At 43.7% G+C, this 23,189-nt stretch overlaps 1 protein-coding gene across 7 annotated transcripts in view; it reads left to right on the top strand.

Moving 5' to 3' along the window:
- Positions 1-23,189, top strand: part of HDX (highly divergent homeobox) — a 110,284-nt gene that overhangs the window by 68,951 nt on the left and 18,144 nt on the right. For all 7 annotated transcript variants that reach the window (XM_090059081.1, XM_090059080.1, XM_090059083.1 and 4 more), the window contains 3 exons: positions 9,431-9,638; positions 11,395-11,474; positions 22,949-23,032. In XM_090059081.1, the coding sequence (XP_089915207.1) occupies positions 9,431-9,638; positions 11,395-11,474; positions 22,949-23,032 (372 nt within the window). The remainder of the gene's footprint in view (positions 1-9,430; positions 9,639-11,394; positions 11,475-22,948; positions 23,033-23,189) is intronic.

The following is a 23,189-nucleotide window of genomic DNA, read 5'->3' as shown; positions in this document are numbered from 1 at the left end:
GGGGACTGTTTGTGCCTGCCACTTTAAGACCTGGGGCCAAGCACTCAGCAGGTGCTTAATTGTGGCGGCCATTTTAGAACTGTGGCTGCCCAGATAAACAGGGCATTTTGCTGCTGGCTGGAGGTGCAGCAACATCACCTGGCTGCAAGGTTTCATGGAACACCCTGGAGGTAAGGGAGGTAAGGTAAGTAAGGCTGTAGGGGATGGTCAGGAGGCTCCTGGTCCTGGGCATGACCTAAACCTGCACCCTGCTGGGAGTGGGTGGCCAGGTGGGGCTCTCAGTGGCGTGGGGGCCCCCCAGGAAATGCCAGGCCAGTTACTACCCCAGTGAAAGTCGCCTTAACCCCAGCTCCCACATCTGGGTGGGTTACCCCCTTGTAGGGTCCAGAAGGTGGACCCCAGCAAGAGAATGGGGCCATAGACTCAGAAACCTGTCTTGACATCCCCCAACTGGTCAATACTGGGGCCAGGACTGGATGGGTCAAAAGGCCAGGGGCCCAATGCGAGGGACGCCCAGAGCTGAGGGTCTGGGGTTCCGACTGGCCTAGAGGTAGGGCCAGGGCCAGTGTAGCTGAAGGCTCTGGGGGACCACACCCATAAGGGGGAAGCAACTCAGAGAGCTATGCAGCCTAGAATGAAGGCAGAGTAGGCCTCCTGAATGGAGGGATCCAGGTGGGGTTCAAATAGTAGGATTCTGGGGCCAGAGTGGGACTGGTGATGTTGACAACAGTGGATGCCATCTGTGAGGCATGGGCTGCGGTGTAGGGGAGGAATGGAGCTGCACCCCCTGGCTTCGGGGCAAGTAATGAGCAGCCTCTTGCTTATTAAGATAATTAATTAATTAATTAACATCAAGGCGTGGCGGGCGAGAAGGCAAACATTTGGATCAGAACAGGTGAGCTGGCCAAAAGTAAATTGGCCCTGAGAAGGGCCCCCTGTTATAGATGGCTTCAGAGTCCCATATTACTAAAAATTTTTTGAGCTCACACCCCCATTATATATATATATTATATATATATTTATTTATAAATTATATACGTGTACTACTGTACTAATATATTATGTACATTATAAAACATACACAAAAAATAGAAATTAAATCATCATTGTTTTTACCTCATAATGTGGCTGACGAAGAGCTTGTACTAGGAGTAGGAGAAGTGTCAGCTTTGCCATTTTCTTGTTGTTTGCCTGTGCTCGCATTATTAGTATTATCTTCAATCTGCAGTTTCTTTGCAGGAGTCTTTTTAAGTCACTTGTCCATTTTGTGAGGGTTAGTTTAGTTAAAACTAGATAATATAATCTGTAAATCCATTTAACTGGGCACACGTAAACTGCAGTACATCGCAATACGCTGAAAGCGAACGAATGCTTCTTCCCTCAGGATACTTCACGTACCGTACATAACACGTGACCATCTGACATACAGACTGAGTGAGGGCGCCAGTGTCAATCTGTATATTAAATATTAGTAAACCTTAATTTCTTTCTTATTTTTTAGATAAAAAATAAAAATACAAGTTCTAATATTTTCTTTGCGCACCCCCTGGGATCATCTCACACACCCCCTGGGGTGCTCACACCCCACTTTGGAGACCACTGCCATATTGCACAAGTTACTCGGCTACAGTATGAGCCACTTAATTTTGTTTTCAGGTAAGGTTGGCAGCTAATTAAACTGCTAATGGCTGTAGCCATGTGCCAGATCCAGTCACCTTCAATACTAGAGACACAGCTTAAACTGATTTAAGTGTGCCTGCTATATTTCAGTCTGGAACAGCTCCCTCTCAGCTTTTTGCACCTCTTTATATTGTTATTTGGGAGCCTGGGCTCAGCTTCTGTTCATCTGTCTGCACCTTATTAAGACTGGTTACAATGTTATTCATAATGCCTTGCCTTTAACAGCAAGTCTGAAATTGATGCAGACCCAACACTTTCAGAACTCGTAGAACCACAGAAATGCAGCAGTTGAGATGGGCACTTAATCCTTCTAGGCTATCTCACATGTTGAGCAGTTTTCTGTTGCCAAATAGATCTGCTTATTATACTGAACCTATATTTTCAACCCACATGCACATCACAAAGAGGGAAAAATACAGTATGAGTGCCAGAAAAGCCTGGTCCTTTTCTCTGTGGAGAAAAATGTCCTTCAAATGATAGTTTACGCTGTTTGTTTCATTTGTGGAGGCAAAGAAGAGTGGTGCAATTTCTACATAGTGGAAAGTAGATCTTAGGACGTGTACTGGCTTGAGAGTTAACTGAACTGCCAGCAGCAAGGAGCAGTAGTGCAGTCATCCATGGCTCATGCAGCTTCAATAGGTTCTTTAAGGCTAGGGACAGACTTTGCACATAAATCAGTTTAAGTGTTCAGAAACTGGTTTAAACCTGTAACAGAACAAATGTTCAGTGCACATAAACCAGTTTGAAAATGGCTGAAATAAGTTTGAGATAAACCTCATTGAATGTAGTATTGGACTTAACTGATTTGGCTCAAACTGTTTTATACGTTGCCTGGCCCAGACCCCTTCCTGGTTTAAGTTAAATCAGAGTCCTCCAGAATCACAGATGCGTTGCTAGGAGGAGCTCTGCTCTCTACTCCAGCCCAGTAGGGCTGATCCCTCCCCTCTGCTCCCTGGCTGCAGCTCTGGCAGAGACTGCAGGTGCACCGGCATCTACCTGGCTTCCTCCTACTCCCCCCAACACTAGTACCTGCTCAAGCAGGGATCCCTCTTCCCCTCTGCCTTACACAGACACTTTTCAGCATTAGCTAGTATACCACATTCTGGCTACATCCATGCTATGCAAGACAGAACAAAGGACAGTGGCTTAGGGCTCTTTGGAGTTAATAGGTAGCTGGCAATGTCCCTCCATTCCTTCCTTATAAAATGTTGTATAGGAAGAGCTTGAACTAATAAGAGATCCTTTTGTTTTCCTGATGAGGTGATTAATGCTGTGTAAACCCCAGCTGGCTCCCTCACTGACCAGTGGGGGCAGGAATCCCTCTCTAATCAAAGCATCCTGATGGGGCCTGGCCTCACTCCCCTCCATTCAGCACTGTGGAAGGCAAGGGAGGGCTGCTGTAGTACCCCGCTGGCTTCTAGCCTGAGCCACTGCAGGCATGTGCCTGCATTTTTTCAGTCCAGAGGGGATGTCTGTGCAGTTGCGAACTTAATTCAGCCTAGGCAGGTTAGACTAACCTGTAAAGATTGAATCATTGAATCAATTCAGGCTCAGGCTTTTTGAATGTCTGTCCCTAGTCTAAGAGTGTCTTATTATTAACATATGCAAGGCAACAAAATAGGGATCTGAATTACTGTAGGTGACTGCTTCAACCATAGGGAAGTCCTCCAAATTCTGCTAGAATAGGACTCCAGCCAGCTGTCTCTTTAGTACTCTTTGCTTTAAGCCCCCTCTAATGGGATCTAATTAGGCACAATGGGATCTAATGCACAATCACGCCTCCTGCCATGCTCTGTGTTCATGACAGGAGGCATCATTGTGGGGTTACGCATTAGATCCCACTGTGCTTTATTGCGGGTGCAGATGGAGCTTAATCCATGATCTCCCACCCCTGGGGGCTCCACCCACCCCTAAGGCTGGGAGATCACAGCCGGCCCCATGGCTGCCAGGACCTAGATGGGTCCCAGCCCTGGAGGGTGTGCTGCTGGGATCCAGTGTCTGCAGTTGCAGGTCTCTGGGTCCCTGCTACATGTGCAAATTAAAGCTTGATAGCTACCAGCTATAAAGTCAGTATATGTTTTTGAGGTCTAACAATAGCTGGTTGGAGATTTTTATCGTGTGATAGTTACTTTGCACATGTTGTTGGTGTCAAGGTAATTGTACAATCAACCAGTAAATGTGTTTTTAGCAAATGTTAATCCTTTCAGATTATGGTGCATGCATGAGAGATCACCCAGACCTTTGGCACATATGTCTAGGCAGGAGTTTGGAGGAGTGGAGGCTGCCCAGGCCTTCCATCCCCCCACTTTATGCCACTGAAACAGAATCCAAAGGCTAGAAGTCCAGGCACTTGGTGCTTCCATGCCTGTAGTTGTATAAGTAGCCAAGAATCAAACCTGGGTCTCTTGTGTGGCAGACAAGGATTCTACCACTGAACCACAAGGAACTCCCAACCAGTTAATAGCACGATACATGTAACATGTCGAGGGGGCCATAGAAATCACCTACAGTGAAACATCTACAGAAAGAAGAACTATTGGCTGTACAGTTATTGCAATTCTTCAAGTTGTATCCTTCCTATGTCTATTCTGCTACCTAACCTACTTACCCTCTGCTTCATTCTAATATTATAAAAGCCTAAGTTTGTCTGTCTGTCTGTAACGCTTTATTCACACTGATTGGCTGACAGAAACAGCCAGTCAAAGTGCTCCAAACATGGGGGAGCACCAGCATGATTCCAAAGCTGCTCCAAGGACTGGACAGAGGGTGGGGGAGCTGAGGCCAGCACTGCTGGCCTCAGTTCCCCCATCCTGGTCCCTGCAAGAGGCAGAACAACAGCAGCATGCAGTGTTAGGCAGTGGCACTCCATCCCAGCCCCCTCCCCCCACACCTCTTCCCCTCCCACCCCATCATTCTCAGCCAGTTTGTATATCAGCTAGTTTGTATATCAGTGATTCGCAAACTGTGGGTTGCCACCCCAAATGGGGTTGCAACATGAGTGGATGGGGTCATGGGGGTGGGGGGCTGTGAGTTGGGAGTGAGGGGTCATGCTGAGGAAATAAGGCCATAAATGGGGTCATGCTGAGGAAAAGTTTGGGAAGCACTGCTCTATATAATCTATGGGAGTGATGTTAGAGAACGAACTGGGGTGACTGTTGGTTCTGCAGCAGAAGGATAGCTTACATTCACATATGAACTGCCAAATATTCTCCAGTCTCAATACATGTAATCCATGTATGAAACACTATGGAATACATAAAAGGACAGCATAAATTCTCATAGCTATATGGCTATTTATCCTTCCTTGTAAATTGTGAAGTATGACAAAAATGGTTTAGTGTTTACACTTGTTTACATAGAACATTTTAATTTTTATTAATTCTGTTCAGTTCCCATGCCACTTGTAATATATTTTTAAGGAGATAACTTTTCCTCAGTTATTTTTCTATTGAGAAACGTTGCTTTTCTAAAAATATATATGGCCTGCGTATGTAGAGCCATATAAAATATAGTTTCTGTGGTATAAGGAATCATACCATTATGAAATATATTGCTTTTCCTTTTTTGCATAAGAATGACATTCACATCTGCTCTGTAAGTTCCATCAGGTTCAGTCTATCAACGGTCAATGAATTCTCTGGCACAAATGTTACATGAAAATTGTTCTCAGAGACCTCTTGCCTTTATCCCCTGGTCATGTAAAGGTTCCGTGGGATCTGAGCTCCAATCCCAACAATTGTGACTTCTGCTATCCCACACATTGGATCTGATGTCAAGATAGTATCAGTTGAGCCCTTTCTACTTGTCAGTGCAGGATCATGATCCTGGGCTCCCCCTGCATCAACCAGGTGCCACCAGCCTAGCATGATCCGGTGCAGTGCAATCAGCTGATTGTTGGCACTGGCCCTGGGGCAGCCCTGAATCTGCTACAGGTTAATAGTTTCATAGTAGCTAGGGTCAGGAGGGACCTGAATAGATCATCTAGCCTGACCCCCTGCCACAAGCAGGAACAAATGCTGGGTTCAGAAGACCCCAGACAGGTGATCATCCAACCTCCTCTTGAATTTGCCCAAGGTAGGGCGAGGACCACTTCCCTGGAAAGTTGGTTCCAGATTTTGGCCACCCTAACTATAAAAAATTGCCTTCTGATCTCTAACCTAAACCTGTTCTCCATCAGCTTATTACCATTGTTCTTCGTCACCCCAGGTGGTGCTGGGGAGAAAAGGGCTCTACCTATTTGCTGTTGATCTCCCCTGATGAGTTTGCAGGCAGCCACCAGGTCCCCCCTCAGCCTCCTCTTGCTGAGGCTGAACAGGTTCAGGTCCTTCAGTCTATCCTCATGGGGCCTCTCCTGCTGTCCTGTCACCAAGTGGGTGGCCTTCCTCTGAACCCTCTCCAGGTTGGCCACATCGCTTTTGAAGTGTGGTGCCCAGTACTGGATGCAGAACTCCAAGTGCAGCCTAACCAAAGTCACATAGAGGGGGAGTATCACCTCTCTGGACTGGCTTGAGATGCATCTTTGGATGCATGACAAGGTATAGCTGGCTTTGCTGGCTGCGGTCTGGCATTGGCAACTCATGTTCATCTTGAAGTCAATAATGACACCAAGTTCCCGTTCTGCCTCTGGGCTTTCAAGAGGGGAACTCTCCAACCTGTATGTATGCTGTGGATTCCTTCTCCCAAGGTGCAGCACCCTGCATGTGTCTACGTTGAACCCCATACTATTCTCATCTGTCCACTTTTGTAGTCTGTCTAAATCTATTTGTAGCCTCTCTGTCCCTTCAAGTGTGTCCACCTCACCCCACATCTTAGTGTCATCAGCAAACTTGGACAGCGTGCTTTCCACCCCTTCATCCAAGTTGCTGATAAAGATTTAAGGTGCTATACAAACCAGCCACAAAAAAGTTCTACCTTGTATGTGAAACGTTCTTTTGGCTGTTTGCCATTATATGGTCCTGGGCATGACCGCAAATTGTGTCCAACTGGAGGGCCTGGTGGCAGTTTGGTGGGGCTACTTGTGGCGGGGTAGCTTCTATAAAATACCACAATGTTGCAATCTCCAGAGTGAGTATAAGATGCTTCAAAACCCTGTCCCTTACTGTCTTATTGGGTACTCCTTGACTGGAGAAAGGCTAAGGGACATCACCCTGACAGAAATGTGCCTTCACTGAGGCTCTAGGCAGTCAGCAGCAGTTCTTATCTGTTGCTTCCTGGCAGAACCTACAGTCATTGAGGCATTGAATGTCTGTACTCAGTCTGGCCTTTAGATTCTGTTTCAGTTGCGTAAAGCAGTTGTGTTCTTGGGCAATCTCCACTGCTTCATACTCTTGCTTGGGCATACATGTCGAAGATCTTGGGATAGTCATAGGACTCCATAAAAGCAGATTCATCAGGCTCCTGACTAGACCTCTTACATGTACACCATGATCCAGAGATTGACTGTTGCCTACTTTGATGTCTTAAATTGGGAGCACGTGTAAAACCCTTGCCATTTATGCTGTGATTAACACAATAATTATGGCATAAAAGTAACATATAGAGGTATCCTGAGTCACTGAAGATTGTAACTTACCGTACATATTTGAAGCCTCTACATTGTCTTTCAAGTGTTTTTCAAGGCACCAAAAACTAAACAAGTTGTTTCATGGTATTCTCAGACACATGAATGCTGTGCCAATCATTCATTAAAGTGCCCAATACTTTTTCATTTTTTTCTGGTTACTGTTGATTACCTAGCTTCTTGTGGCTAATAAGGTTGTTTCTTTTTATTCTCTCTCCTGACTGACGTATACCAAAAGTTAGTGTCTGGTGAACAGAATAAATGGCGACTTCTGAATGTTCTGGGAGGAAAAGGGTAATGCAGCTTAACTTGTATTCAGATGCATCTCAGTGCATTGCTCCATATTATCCACTATCAAGTGATGCGTGCTACAGGAAAGCCTATAAATAAATAACACATTTACTTTCCAAATTTAAATCGGTACATTTCAAAAGCATATGCATGTATTTCACCAGGCATGTTTAATATACAGCATTTAATATGTGGTTCTGTTTTCTGCTTTTCAGAAACTCTGCAAAATAAGTAATTCAAAAGAAAAATAAACAGTCTGTCTTGTCCATATGTTCCAAATAATTCTTGCAGTGTTTTTTCAATACTTCACGTTAGAAGATGATGAATAGTCACTCACTTTTAAACACAAGATAAATACATTGTGACAATGTAGAAGCCATTCAAATGTTAGTTCTAAGAACTACTTAAGTAATTAAAAAAAAAAAGTGCAATTTGGTGCACTATTTTCTTTAAAAAAAAAAAAAGACCAGAGCACCAAATGTACTGCATGTTTAGAACTCTACTAACCACAATGTAGGACTATTGTACATTCTCATGAATATACAGATTGCAGGTAGATCCCATTCTATTAAAAAAATATGTTAGCCTAAAACAATTAAAAACATTACCAAGCTAAGTGAAGATATATTGTTTCAAAGGAATTGTTTTTAGAAAGGAATAATGTAATGAAACAATCTAAGACAAGAAGTCTGGTGGATCTTTGTTTTAATGGGAAAAGCTGAGAAAAAACGACTGGACGTGGGTGTGGTGGGGGGAGAGGTGGTGCTGGAAATTTGGACTGCAAGCCATGGTAAAGGAAGGTTACAATTAGCTGCTGAGCAAGGTGAGTAGAACTAGGATCTAGTCTGACGAGGAGAAAAAGGGGCGTGGAAAAGTAGCCAAGAAGGGATGAAGGAAGAGACTAGAAAGAGAAGATGTATTTAGGGGAGGCTGGGCCTGTGGAACAGAAACAGTAGATGAGAGAGACTGGTCAGATGAGAAGTGATGAGCCACCTTAATTCTGGCATTTGGGATTGTTGAGTGCTTCACTTTGCAACCTTGCTAATGTCCTTTTAATGTAGTTTTCTGTCTACAGTATAGGACAGAGTAAGCATGCTCATAATTTTTGCATATCCGTTGTGTTTTGACACCCCTGAGTATAAGTTTATCTTTCAAAGAGTATGGTAATTTAGATTACCTGAAAGGAATGTAAGGCAATAGTGCTGTGCAATTTTGAGTCAACTTTGAGTTTTTGATCCTAGAGCAGTTTCAGTTGCTAACATTTTTTAAAGCAGGGGTGTCAAAGATATGGTGTTCAGAGCCACGTCATCCAGCTCACAGGGCTGCTGGGGTGACTGGGAATGCGAGGCAAAACCCACCATCAAATTCCATGGCACGGCTATGGATGTATTCCAGCATTGGTAGAGCAAGACGTGACTGTTAATCTCTGCAGCTCCCTTGCCTGACCCAAAGGTTCAAGCACCACAGTTTTTAACATAGCTGCTGATTGTTTCACTGCTGCATCTGGATCCAGCCTTTGGGGGGGGCCAAGTAAATTTGACAGCCCTAATTTAAAGTGTTGTTAAGATTGTCCCTGTTATATCTGATTATCAACAATTAATAAAGCCATCATTTGCAACAAAGAAAAACATGAACCCAGTAGTGTTCTGACAATGCCCAGTTTCTCCTGGCTATGGCTGCTATGTAACATGCCAGGAGACTTAAAGGATTCCTTGGAAAATACCAAGGCAGGCAGATCCACTCAGTTTATCTTTATTTCAGTGGCATGCGGTGCAGAACGGAAAGAACAGAGCCAAAGATCTTGCTTCTGTAACATAGATACGTTTCTTTCTCTCCATTTCAGGCCTGTAGTTTATGTTCTAGATTCTTATGTTATCCATTTGTATCTCTCTTTAAAAGACTTGGATTGGAAACAGAAGACGGAAATATCGTTTAATGGGGATTGAAGTCCCACCCCCTAGAGGAGGCCCTGCTGATTTCTCTGATCAATCAGAATTTGGTACTAAATCATCACTTACTCCAGGAGAAGAAATTGCTACCGAAGTGAGTGATGATAATGATAGGAATGATGAAGTATCAATCTGCTTATCGGAAGGAAGTTCACAAGGTAATTGAAGCTGTAGTTATTACTCTGTATCCTTTTTTTCCCCATTAGATGCACTTCATATGATTTTTAATCCTGTCTGACATACACATTCTAAAATGTCTGAAATAATTGCTTTTCTTACATGGACAGGTATTAAGAAATTCAGACCTCTGTTTTGTTAGTCACGGTCATAAGCTGATATGGCAGGGGCAAGGTTTTTTTATATTTATTTAGATAGTTATGTAGATTTATACAAACTGTAATAAGAGTATGAATTTATTCTTTTGGCATCCTTTAAAAAAATGCACAAAAATAAGCTAACAAGTCAGTTCTCTTCAGTCAGTTCAGATGCATAATCAGGTCAGTGAAGTCAGGTTATAGCAAAAACAGAAATTCTAGCCTAAGCACTTTCTAAGATGGCTTGGATGTCTCTTTGCCAGCTAGGTAATAATCAGGAGAATTGGATGGCAGAGTCTGTAGTACTAGGCTTTGGTGAGGGTACATATGCATTTGCACATATTTTGCATGTATGCGTTTGTACACATGTCTGAATAAATGTGTATTCCCACCCTTGCAATTTCATTATTCTGAATGCTAAAAGGGAATAGAAGACAGGCTGATTTATGTCATACAGAAGAGAATGACCAAAGCAAGTCATCCATGTCTCCCCTTCCTTCTCCTCCTCTTAATTAAAACTCTGGGCCCTAAGGCAGATGAACTCTACTATTTTTTACATTTCACTGACTTCGTATGTTCAGCTAATTGCTCCTAGCATTTCTGATTAGAAGAGATCAATAAGGCCTGCACTTCTAGACTAAAAGGGATGCTATTTTAATGCATACTATGGCAGTCAGATTTGATCTTGTCTGTCTATTTGAGCAATTTAGAGGAAAGAGTTGGAGAAATTGAGAACTGTTAGGAACAAACTTGTGATGATGTCTTTGTCAAACACCACTCTAAGGAATAAAGAAAATGATACCGAATTGGGTAAAAGTATTGAAAGCCAAGTAAAATGGAAAGCTCTTAGAATCTTTGACATGCCTGAGGGTTATATATATATGAATATGAACTTTTTGCAGTTTAAAGTGTGCATATATATATATGAATATGAACTTTTTGCAGTTTAAAGTGCAAGATGACTCTTCATTGAGCTAGGCATTTTGAAACTTGGGATATAGCTTTAAGGGATACAGGCAATGAGAAGAAGCTTGTAAGGTTTATGGAGCCAAGGACAAGTGCAGGATTTCCTTACCAACTAAGAGTGAAAGGGAGATTATATATTCTAACAGAAGGATTATTTTCTTTCTTGTCCCAACTTCAAAATAAATTGAGCTGAAGTTAAACAGTTCTGGAAAATAAATATAATGGGTGCACCAACAATAATTAATTATTTGATAAAATAACAGTTACCACAACCTTCCCAAGTCTGCAAAAAAGTTTCTGAATTTACAAATAAGACCTCAGTGATAGTTTACTTTAATGCAAATAATCCTTAAGACTTTCTTTAATGAAAAATCTCCTGCCAGCTCTAGCCTCAAACTCTCAGACTGAAGTTGTAAAAACTGAAATGTTGGTTTTTGATGTAGGAGGTTAACAGGAATTGTTTGTCTTCTCAAAACATGGTGATTTGAAATGTTGTACAGTCCCTTTTGGTTTAAAAATCATAAAAGATGTCACCCTGTAGTAAATTTTACACAAATCCATGAAAAAATGCACTAAAGATACTAAACTTAAAACCTAAGAAAAAGTAAAAGAGCAAATGTATTTTTTTCTGCAGAAGAAGCCAATGAAGCTCTTCAAAGTGAAGATATTGGCCATAAAGAAGAGGATCAAAATCCAGTATCTGCAGATAATGTGGTATATACATTTTTCGTAACCTAGTTATTCAGTCTTTTATTACTGTTGATAAAGTATTCCAAAGGCAGAGCTTTTTGTATAGTGAAAATTTCAGTTGAATATTCTGTTAAAAAGAACCTGTTTTTATAACATAAACAGTAAAGACAGTAGTAATTGATAAAAGTGTCACATTCAAGAGAAAAAAATATTTTTTTTCATATAATTTCAAGAGCAGAAATCTTGCGCTTTAGGAGTCAACTTGTGTGAAAGCACATGTCTCCATAATAGCTTCTGATATCAGAGGCCTTGAGTTCAAATCTTTACTTGGTCAAGTGGTTGAGTACTGTAATCTTTTCTTAGTTTCTGTTTGGGTACAAAACCAGTCTTGACATCTGGCATGAAATGGAAAGAAGAATGGCAAAGAACAGGCCTGTATTCTAGCACTTTGGGGTGCAACACATTTTAGTTTTACAAAATATTTTACAAGATGCAAGTAAGAGTGAGCAAATATATAAAATAATGAAGATATCAATAAAAAATATTCCTTTGAGTAGCTTGGACAAAGTGAGGAGGCCAGGTCTCTCTAGCTTCTTATCCACAGAGTTCATACAGACTTTGTTAGTATTTAATTCAGAACTGCATAAGGAGGGTACTTTTAAAAATGCACTAGTACTGCAAATGAAACTTGTATTATAGATGTGGGGTGGAAATTAAAACCCTTTCCCCTTTTATCATTGAAAATATGGACTGTTCTAAAAGAAGATATAGTACAGAACGGCTGTAATGTGGCAAAAGAGCATGGTGGCGTTAAGTATTGACGTTGTATTGGAAACTTATCTCTTCAGAAGGGTTGTGCCAGGTATGCTGGAAGCGTATTCTGTCCAATTCATACTAGTTTAGTAGGTAAACATGAAAAAGTTTCACAGAAGTTGTGATGTTTAGCCTTTGATCCTGCAAGGAATTAATATTTGATGGCAGAACTCCACCCATAAAAAGTACTTGGGACTGTAGCGTTATTTGATCTGCAGCTACTCAGATGTTCTGTGAAGAAGAACAAGTCTTGATGCTGCTGAAACTTAATTATATGCTTCATTATAATGTGTTTAATAGTGTTTAATAATTATGCTTTGAAAATCGTAGCCTCAAACCTAGTGTCCTGCATGATAATTTTCATGCAAGTTCATCACTGACTACATAGAGTGCTACCACTGATGAATGTGATCCATGTGGCTATTTTTATACTTACGTTAAGCAAAATGTCAGATTTTATCTGTGTGTATTCACTTAATTTGGTGAAAATTCAATTGGGAATGTTAGGCTATAACACACATGCTTTATTGGGCAACACAGATGTTGCCTATTGTCATGAGCTGGGGCAAGGCAGCACAATATGTGTGCCCAGGGGGTGTCTCTGCAAGCAGGGAACCTTGGTAGGTGTTCCCAGGGCTTCAGGGGCCTGATCCTGCATGGAAATATTCAGGGCTCATAGGATCAGGGCCCTGAACTCGGTGCACCTACCTGGGGTAGCTGGAGAGGGTGAACATCTCTCACAAAAAAAAAAAACATGCTTCTTTTTCCACCTGCCTTTGCAGCCAAAATTTTGGGCATTTGTGACATAATAAAGGGGCATGAAAATCTGTTTGCTTGGGTTTTATGCCACCATAAAAATGTTTATGGTTGTACAAAGACAGTGTCTGTTTGCATCCTTAGAGATCAGTGTTATAATCCTACTTTAAAGATAAATTATTTCAATCACTGCATAGTACTAACTAGTATAATCATGTTTTGTGCTTTTTTTTTTTTTAACAGTGTTTAGCGCCACATATGTGGTGTTTTGCAATGTCTTAATTTTTTTCAGAAAGTCTCAGTGAAGTGAGAAGAATAATATTGAAAGTGTATTGTGATAGGATAATGCATGTCAAGTTTATGGATTTTTACAGTGCCCATGAGGTGGTGGTTTTCTGTATTTTTATTCATATTTAAATTAGATTTCTACCAGATGGAATGAATGTAAATCAGTTAGTGGTAGGAGGCTGGTATTCTTGCCAATAAATCAAGAGAGAGAAACTGCAAACAGCTGAAACCATATCTTTTGCTCCTTTTTTAGATGAGAAAAGTGATGAAGCAATGCTGTTAGAAGAAGCTTTTATTCAACTATACTTCAGTGCTTCAATTAGTATTTATCCTTTATGGGTTAATTCATAATAAACATAAGGTGTTTTTAACATTGTTTAATAAATCTCAGGCAGGGGCTCAAGGACTCCTGTTAGTACCTTCATAAAAAAGTGCTACTCAGGAAATCTCTCAGCTTGGAGAAGGTTCTTTGCAACACAGATATTATTTTCTACACCAGTTCTCTGCACTCTGCCTGCATTTTATCCAATAGAAGTTTCCTCTTAACGTGGCTAGGTGTTTTACAATCCCAGTATGTCCAGCACCTTTTTCAAGGTATCTGGTATACCCAGCTGGTAACTGCCATCACTTGCTGATTATTCACATCTAAACAGTATTTCATTTTTAAACTTTAGATTTTCATACTGTCACCAGAAGGGTATTCTACAAATGGAATTACTATGCTAATGGCATTATTATGGTTTTCTAAACAGATGCTGCTTCCTAAGGTGGCTGCATTTACCAAATGGTTTTCCAGTCATACAGTATGCTGATATCAGATTTTGGAATGTCCTTAACTGCTGTTCCAGCAGCTGGACCAGTGTCATTTGCCCTCTTGTAAATTACAGGAAGAGAGGAGGCAGCTGTTTCTTCCTAAACATGCTCTTTCTCTTGAACAGCAAAGTCCTTGCTCTGGTGCTTAGGGCTGTGTTTGATCTTAGCATCTAAATAAGGCTGCCTGGACAGTTCCTGTGGTCAGGACTGTGTGTGACAGTGAACTCTGGCAAGCTGCTCCTCAGGATCCCTCAGTCTAAACTGCCACTGCATGGGTGCATGGTCTGTCTGTCCTGCCTACAAATTTCCTTCATGCGAATAGTGGTAGAAAATATTCAAATGATTTAAACATTGCTAGAAGTTCCTTTACTGTAATAAGCTACTGTCCTTGAGTGCTTTGTGTTCTTGTTTCAATAAGTCCCTAAACTTAAAGCACCAACATTTTGGCCCAGTGTGAAAGCTGTTTTGAAATATGGGTAAGCTGAGACGGGAGCCATTAAAAGAGTCTTTTTCAGTTCTGAAAATGGTAAATCACATACTGACAACTCAAGTGGTTTTCCTTTCTCACCCAGCTAGACAGTGATTTTGCAATATTGGCAAACCCATAAACAAACCTTCTGTGCTAGGAGCAGGGCCCTACAAAAACTCTGTCCATCTGTGGGTATCTGGGGAGTGGGCCAGTCAGTTCTGCCAGCCTCTGTTTTCTTTCTGTCAGTGACAGTTCTCTCCTTGCTGATTCAGTGCCCAAAGTAAATTACCCTTTTTTGAAGCCAGATGCATTTCTGTAGGTCCAATTTCATATTGGCAGCTCTAAATTTATCACAAACCGTTTCAAAATGGAACAGTTTGTTTTTTGTTCAAAGCATTGAAGCATGCACCAGGATATCCTATCCATATAACAAACAGGATGAAAATGGTATGCCATGTAATATCCTTTCCAATGCAGTTGATGCACTGCACACAGTAAAAGCCATCTCTTTAAATTACTGTGGGTCTTGCCCTACTGTAAAAGGCAGCCTTTTCCCTGTTCTTTGGATCTGCTTTCACTTGCTGTGTTCCAGTCTGGAAAACCAGACTGAACCTGCTACAGCATCCAGTGTATCCGCTTGCTGTTTATAGTAGCAGCTAAGCAGGACCTTCATTTAATTTTCTGTAGCCCTCACCGAAGCAGGTGCTGCCACCTTCTTTGTTCCTTAGCCAGAACTAGGGTGATGCCTGAAGGAATGCCTGAAGTCTCTATTATATGTTTCTCTGCTACATTTCCTCAATTGGCTGTTAGCCTGCTTCCCTTTTGCCCATGGTAAATGATAAGGTGGTTACATAATGGGCCAGTGTCCCCCATTTAATGCAATGCAGCTTATGGTGTTCTTGCAATAGGAGAATAATTCCTGATTCCTAATCAGAAATAGACTGTTTTACTGTTTCTCTTATTTCAGTGTACAGGATTGCCCGAGAAAAAAACCAGTAAAAACCCTGCAACTCCCCTTGACCCACTTCCCCTTTGTAGTTTTCTTCTTTACCAGCATTTACTAGATCTAGTGCTTCAGATTTCCAACCACAATTCCCTTCTGCACGATTTGTTGCTTACCAGAAATATTGAGCAAAAGAACAGGAATCTGTTCTGCTTGGATTCACAAGCACTTTAACAGCTTAGAGTCCCTTGAGAATCCCTGAGTCTCAGAACAGCTATCAGCTACTCCTTTTGCTGGAAAGCTCTCCCAACATACAGCTACTTCGTGTCTATCCCTGGAGGCAAGATAACTTGTATACTGCTGTCAGTTGCTAGTTAATCTTTTTTTTTAATTTGGGCCACATCATTAAAAAGAATTTCTCCAGACAATTTGTGGTATGACACCAAGGTGAAGGGGTGTCTCCTACCCTTCTGTATGTCTGGTCTCATGCTTATGTTTGAACCAGTGACCTCTACTATTTTTATATTTTATTTGCCGTGTGTGTGTGTATAATATTCAGTAGCTGAAGATCCCATTATTATTTAACTACCCGGGGCTAAACAAAAACTATGGGGTTATCTTTGAACCACTGGACTTTGCCCCTTCAGTTTACTGTCTTCCCCACTTTTGAACTGGGAAAGAGACTTTCATTTGGCAGTTGTGATACTTGGGTCTAATTGGCCTTATATTTAAAACAGTTCTCCTTTGCAGCAGTCAGTCCTTTCTCATACTAATACAGTACCTTTCACTGGACTGCCTGCCTTAATTTTTTTGCATTCTCAGTTTATTTTGTTTTTACAAACTAGATTTTATTATTTTTCCAGTTTAAAAAAATGTGTCTTAACCAAATTAGAATTGCCCATCATAAATATTATACTTGGGACTTTAGATATACAGGGCTCAAGGTAATCAGCATTTATCTTCCTTAGTAGAAGCTACTGACTCTTGTGGTGAACCACTGTACAGAATGCTTTAAGTTCCATGGCAAATTCCACAGCTTCTTGGTTAGAGTCTTGGTCTCTGTTCACTGATTTTGATCTACAAGTCTAAGTCCAGCTTAGTGTCTGTACACTGGTCTGTTATCAGCTGTCCTGAAAGGCATCAGTGGAATCTGGATATGTAGGAACGTTCTGTGGCCTCTGCCAGTTCACAGGGGCTCTTTCTCTCCCCCTTCTTCTCCAAGTTCTCAGTTTTATTGTGGTCAGCTTAGACTGGCTGGCTCCAAACCAGATGTCAGGAACTTGATAGGACATTAGAATGGAAAAGGCGTAGGCCATCCTGAGTCATAGAATCATAGAAAATTAGGTTTGGAAGGGACGTCTAATTCCCTGCTCAAAGCAGGACCACATCCCCAACTAGATCATCCCAGCCAAGACTTTGTCTAGCCCAGTCTTAAAAACCTCCAAGGATGGAGATTCCACCACCTCTCTGGGCAGCCTGTTTCAGCGCTTTTACTGTCCTGAGAAAGTTCTTCCTAATATCTAACCTAAACTCCCCTTTGCTGCAACTTGAAACCATTGCTCCTTGTTCTGCTATCTGCCACTGTTGAGAGGAGTCAAGCTTAGGGGTGGGCAAAATACGTCCCACAGGCCAAATCTGACCCACCCAGGGATTCTCTCTGGCCTGTGGTGGGTCCCTTGGTCCTGCCCAGGCCAGGATGCCCAGCGACACTAGATATGTCTGCCAAGATAGCAAAGGCAGTTGCTGGCTTCCGAGCCAGAGCCCCAGCACCAAGGCAGCCACTCCGGCCTCAGCAATCAGAGAAAGAATCGGCGTCCAACACGGGCTGTAATGCAAGCCCACGTGCTGGAAGCCTTGGGACAGGAGCCTGGCAACAACCAACTGCATTCATGGAGCTGCTGCTCCCAATCACCTCTACTGCACAATGTCTCCAGCATGGCCCCAGTTTTGCGGCTCCTCCCCGGCACTTGCCACCCAATGTGCCCCACACAGCCCTGCCTGGCCTGGACTCTCTCTCCCCACAGCCCAGGTTGTCCACTGCTCCCCACTTTGGTGGCAGCTCCTCTGCCTCCTGTGCCCTGACCTGCTGCCAAGCACCTGCTTCTACTCTCTTTGTTGCCTCCCCAGCTTCTTCTAGCTGTACCTGGGGCTGCAAATGGTGCCTGCTTAGGTGTCTCTCCTAGCACCGTTCAGGCTGGGGTAATGTCCAGCTTCCACACAACCCTGAGAGTCAGGGTGTCTGCAGGAAGAGCTAAGCCCCCTCTGGGACTGTAGAGCTGGTAAGAGCCCCTTGCATTCTGCTTTCTCTGGGGCCCTTCAGCTCCCGATGCCCAGTCCCATCAGCCAAGAAGTTGCCACTTACTCTTGGGTTCCGTTGCCTGCCACAGCTTAACCAGGGATCCCAGCCCTGGCCCTGCACACCCACCCTGTTCCCAATACTGCTCCCCACCCAGCTGCTACCCCATCCCAGGGCAGAGCCAGAATCCACTGCCCTCACCCTGCCCGCAGAACCAGTGCCCGTTGCAGGGCACATTGAGCAACAAGTGCCAGGTGGGAGCCACACAATGGGAGCTGCACTAGAGATGCTGCACAGTAGGGGTGATCAGGAGCAGTAGTTCTGCAAATGCAGCTGGTCACTATCAGGCTCCTGTCCTGCAAGCCCGGGGTCTTCATGGAGACCAGCTGGGACCTGTGTGGGCAGGGTGCCTGGCTAGGTAGACTGGATGGGACCGCTTAGGGAGTTTTGGTGAGCTGTTGTGGGGGGGAGGGGGGAGTTCTGGCCTGTCCTGTGACAACTCACCAAACTCCCTATGTAGCCTAGTGGCCCAACTAATTGCTCACCCTAGTCTAGCTCCATCCTCTTTGTAACCACCCTTCAGTCCTGCATTCACAGGCAGTCTTTTTTGTTTTTCAAGGAATCCTCACAATCTCCCACTTCAGACTTTCATACTCAGCTATCAGGCATGATACCCAGAAATGATATCTATGATGGATGCTTCTCTGTGCCAGCAACCTCCAGCTGCAGGGTGTCTAAATGCTGCAGGAGACCAGACTTCACATAAGCATGCTACAACTCAGATGGAGAGCATGGCATGTCAGGGCTTTCTGTACTGCAGACCAGAGTGCCACGTGCCTATTTTGAGAGACAAAACCACAGCAGTGTTCTGTATCAGCGGACAGAGCCAGGAGACCCAAAGGCACAGCAGTAACAGCACAGATACTGTCCTGTTGAATTTTGGACTGCCTCGGGCTGTGTTTAGAAGACTGCCAAAATGGAACTGCCTTCAGCAGGCAATTCTCATTGCACAGCAGCTGTCCCTTGAGGGGTGGGGGGTGGAAATTGGGGCAACCGCCCCAGGCCCTGTGCTTTGGTAGGCCCTGCAGACAGTGCTGTACAGGCCCTGTGGATAGCACCTTTGGCACATGCCAAGGGCGCCACCACTCAGCCACTGCACACTACCGGCTTTGCACTCTGGCTGCTCGCCACCCCACCTTCTCCTCTCACAGAGGCTGATATGCCCCCGGCCCCAACACACCCCTAGGGTTAGCTCTGACAAGAGCATAGGCTGTTCTGGAGCCTTCCAGCTAAATGTCTTCATAACTGATATCTGTAGCCTACCTTGAACTCTATTTGTACCTCAGGGAGCACTTTGCAGTTGCAGGGCAGAGTATTTGTATGGTGGTCTTTCTGTCATCTTCCTGGTTATTTCTCTGAGCTTAGACAAGATCGAACAAAGGTGTTCTTGGCTTACAGTTCCAAGTCTTTCAGGCAGCTCTTTACCCAGAGCTCTTTCTCTCCCCCCTTCTCCTTCCCCATCTTTGGACCATACTTGGTATGTCTTTCACTGTATCTGCCGCTTGCTTACTGCTTTCTGCTTCAGCTTCCCTTTTCTTTTTGTTTTTCACACAGGCACACAAACTTTTAGCATGCAAAATGCATAACCACTTAGCTCTCATAAACCTAATGTCTCTGTTTTGAGTGGTGACAGTTGGCTGCACCTGGAGTGAAGGTTGCCTCATGCTTGTTTTCAGTTACCTACTTATGTTTTTTCGCTTTTATCATCCCAATATAAGATATTACCAAACAAATCTTGCTGCTTGCATATTCCCTGCACCACAGTGGCTACAGCAACACTACTGCTTTTGTAAAGAAAATAAATGACTTCTCACTAGTATCTTTAAAAAAATAGTGGTTAAAGCACCAAGCTTCAAAGAGGTTTTGCCATCCAGATAACAAGCCAAGTTATTTTCATTGTTATAGAAATTGATAAACATATGAAAAGGTCAGTAGCTTAGAGAATTTAAGAAAACTTATCATTTAAATGGTCTGAAACCTTGAAACAAGGGAATACCGGCTTCAGAACTGGCCAGTTGGCTTACCCTGCCGCCTCCTTTTCCCCCCTCACTCCTTGCCACACCAGACAGATCCAGCCAACTCTATCAGGCCCTGAATGGCCCAGATAAATTATTCAGAAAACAGAGTTAGCTATTTAGGCTTGTTGGCTAATGAGAACCTACATTTTTAGCTTGCTAATACAGAACCAGTCTCCAAAGTTTTTTATGGTAGGGGCTGTCTGGCCTCTGTAGGACATCCCAGGACCCTGCAGTGAATGTTGGGAGATCCCAATGAGCCCTTTCTTTAGGGAGGCTGGGATGATAACTCTGGTGAGGTGGGAATGGAGTAGATTCTAAGACTTCTCTAAAGGGGAATGCTGTCCTGATGTCTAATTTCCCCAAAATCTCCAGGCACCGTTTCCCTTGATTCTTCCTTGCTAGGTAGATCTCTTCACTTGCCCACCTCCCGAAGTCCATAGTTTCCACTCTGCTGTGTGTTCTCAATGTAACTTCACCTTAACAAAATTCTATCTTAAAATTTCTGGTCTTCCATAAGAGAGGGCTTATCATCTCTTATTTGGGTTTCAGGAAGCCAAGACAGATTCCTTTCTCTTGTACATTATAATTTAACTCCTTGATTTCTTCTTGCCAGGGAGACAAGATGCATAGGAAACTTGCATTCCTTTCTTTTCAGGCCAGTTGACTCAGAAGACTCAGGAGATTCCTGGACTCCTCACAATATTGCCAGTATCCTCAAATAGAACTTTTCTAAAAAGGACCTTAAAAAAAAAAAGCTTTTACTTTAGAAATGCAAGAGTTTATCCAATCAAGGGAGCAGGAGGGCACACAAGCCCCCACAGCTCACCAAAAGCATCCGGGAATGTCTCCTAACTAAAAGGCAGGCGTACACCCAATGGAAGGGAGGGGCCATAACAAGGGATGACTATACTGCAGTTGCTCGGGGATGCAGGGGGGCAGTCAGGAAGGCCAAGGCAGAGATGGAACTGGGACTAGCTTCCCGGATTAAGGACAATAAGAAGTCCTTTTTTAAATACTTAAGGGGTAAAAGAAGGTTCCGGGTAATGTGGGGCCCCTGCAGCACACATTAGGAAATTTGGTCGTCACACCAGATGACAAAGCCAACATGTTTAATGATTTCTTTGCCTCCGTTTTCCTAAGTAGGGACCGGAACAGTCATCCCCCTGCTGGGCCCCCCTCAGGCACCAGGGGAGGCACACCTAGGCCAAGGATTATTGAGGAACTAGTTAGGGAACTTCTGGAAGGACTGGATGTATTCAAGTCAGCTAGTCCGGACGATCTCCACCCTTAAGTACTGAGGGAATTGGCTGAGGTCATTGCAGGACCCCTGGCATGCTTTACGAAGTGCTCTGGGGTGGTGCCAGAGGACTGGAAGAGGGCCAACGTGGTTCCCATCTTCAGAATGGGAAGATAGTGGACATAGTCTTCCTGGACTTTCAGAAGGCCTTTGACACTCTCTCACCCTGTTCTCATTAAGAAACTGGGGGACTGTGGTGTCAACACCCACACAGTCAGTTGGGTCGCCAACTGGCTGGAGGGCTGCACCCAGAGAGTGGCGGTGGATGAGTCATTTTCAACTTGGAGGGACGTGGGCAGTGGGGTTCCGCAGGGCTCGGTCCTCGGGCCCGCACTGTTCAACATCTTCATCAGTGACGTGGATGAGGGGGTCAAAAGCACCCTGTTCAAATTTGCTGATGACACTAAGATGTGGGAACACTAGAAGGGAGGAATAGGCTGCAATTGGACCCAGACAGGTTACAAGGGTGGGCAGATGAGAATAGGATGCGATTCAACACAGACAAGTGCAAAGTGATGCACCTGGGGAAGAAAAACCAGCACCATGCCTACAGGTTGGGGAACTCCCTTCTTGTCTGTACAGAGGCAGAAAAGGATCTTGGAGTTATCATTGACTACAAGATGAACATGGGCCGGCAGTGTGGGGATGCAGTCAGGAAGGCCAACCACACCTTGTCATGCATCCACAGATGCATCCCGAGCAGGTCCAAGGAAGTGATCCTCCCCCTCTGTGCGGCACTGGTCAGGCCACAGCTGGAGTACTGCGTCCAGTTCTGGGTGCTGTACTTCAAGAGGGATGTGGACAACATGGAGAAGGTCCAGAGGAGGCCACTCACATGATCAGGGGACAGCAGGGCAGGCCTTATGAGGAGAGGCTACGGGACCTGAACCTGTTCAGCCTCCACAAGAGAAGGCTGAGGGGGGATCTAGTGGCCTGTAACAAACTAATCGGGGGGGATCAGCAGGCACTGGGGAAGTCCCTGTTCCCCCGAGCACTGCCAGGAGTGACCAGGAATAGTCACAGAGGGTAGATTTAGGCTAGATATCAGGAGGCGCTACTTCAGTGTCAGGGCGGCTAGGGTCTGGAACCAACTTCTAAGAGAAGTGGTGCTGCCTCCTACCCTGGGGTCTTTAAGAGGAGGCTAGATGGACAACTTGCTGGGGTCTTTTGACCCCAATACTCTTTCCTGCCATGGCAGGGGTTGGACTAGATGATCTACTCAGGTCCCTTCCAACCCTAGAAACTATGAAACTATAAGGCCTGTCAGTAGAAAATTCCGCAGTTTGCACTCATTTTCCATTGGGTTTGTCTGGACTTTCATTCCAGAGATATAAACTTTCCACATGTCTAACGTCTCTCACAAAGGACTTGTAGAATTCATGCTTTTTCCCCCAATACCGCCTGTGCAGATTTTAATGGGGTGTAGTATGAAATGTAATCACCAAAAAGACATGGTGGCACCCAGCAAGCAAAGAGAATTCACTGTGGCAACAGGGTCTTAGTTTCCTCACTGGAGCTTTGCCTATGAACAAAGTATATGATTCCCATCTAATAGGTACTCAGAAATTCCAAAGACTTTGTTCATAGGCAAAAGAAATGTGATTGTACCTTTCTGTCATTGTCATTTGACAAAGACAGCTGTTGTTTCTCAGATCAAATTGCAGAGGATAAAGTTTTGTTAGTTTGCTAGAAATTCAGAAGGTCCAGTTTTTCTGAATGAAATGCACTGTTTGTTTCTGTTTCAGAAAATAGAAATTATAGATGATGAAGAAAGTGATATGATAAGTAATTCTGAAGTGGATCAAATGAGTTCTCTCTTGGATTATAAGGTAAGTATCTTAAACCTTGTAGAGGAAGGACACTATTACCTTCTCAGAGGAAGCTCAAACAGGTTTTTTTGCGGGGGACTAGGCATGCAGTATGGGAAGGCTAGAATAGTCTGCATTTCCCAAAAAGGATGTGGCCATGAAACTGCAGCACAACACC

This window comes from Crocodylus siamensis, chromosome 8 (assembly GCF_052110815.1).
Source record: "Crocodylus siamensis isolate JL-2025a chromosome 8, ASM5211081v1, whole genome shotgun sequence".
Lineage (NCBI taxonomy): Eukaryota > Metazoa > Chordata > Crocodylia > Crocodylidae > Crocodylus > Crocodylus siamensis.
Note: the sequence above shows the minus strand (reverse complement) of the source record. Positions and strands in the feature narration are given on the sequence as shown.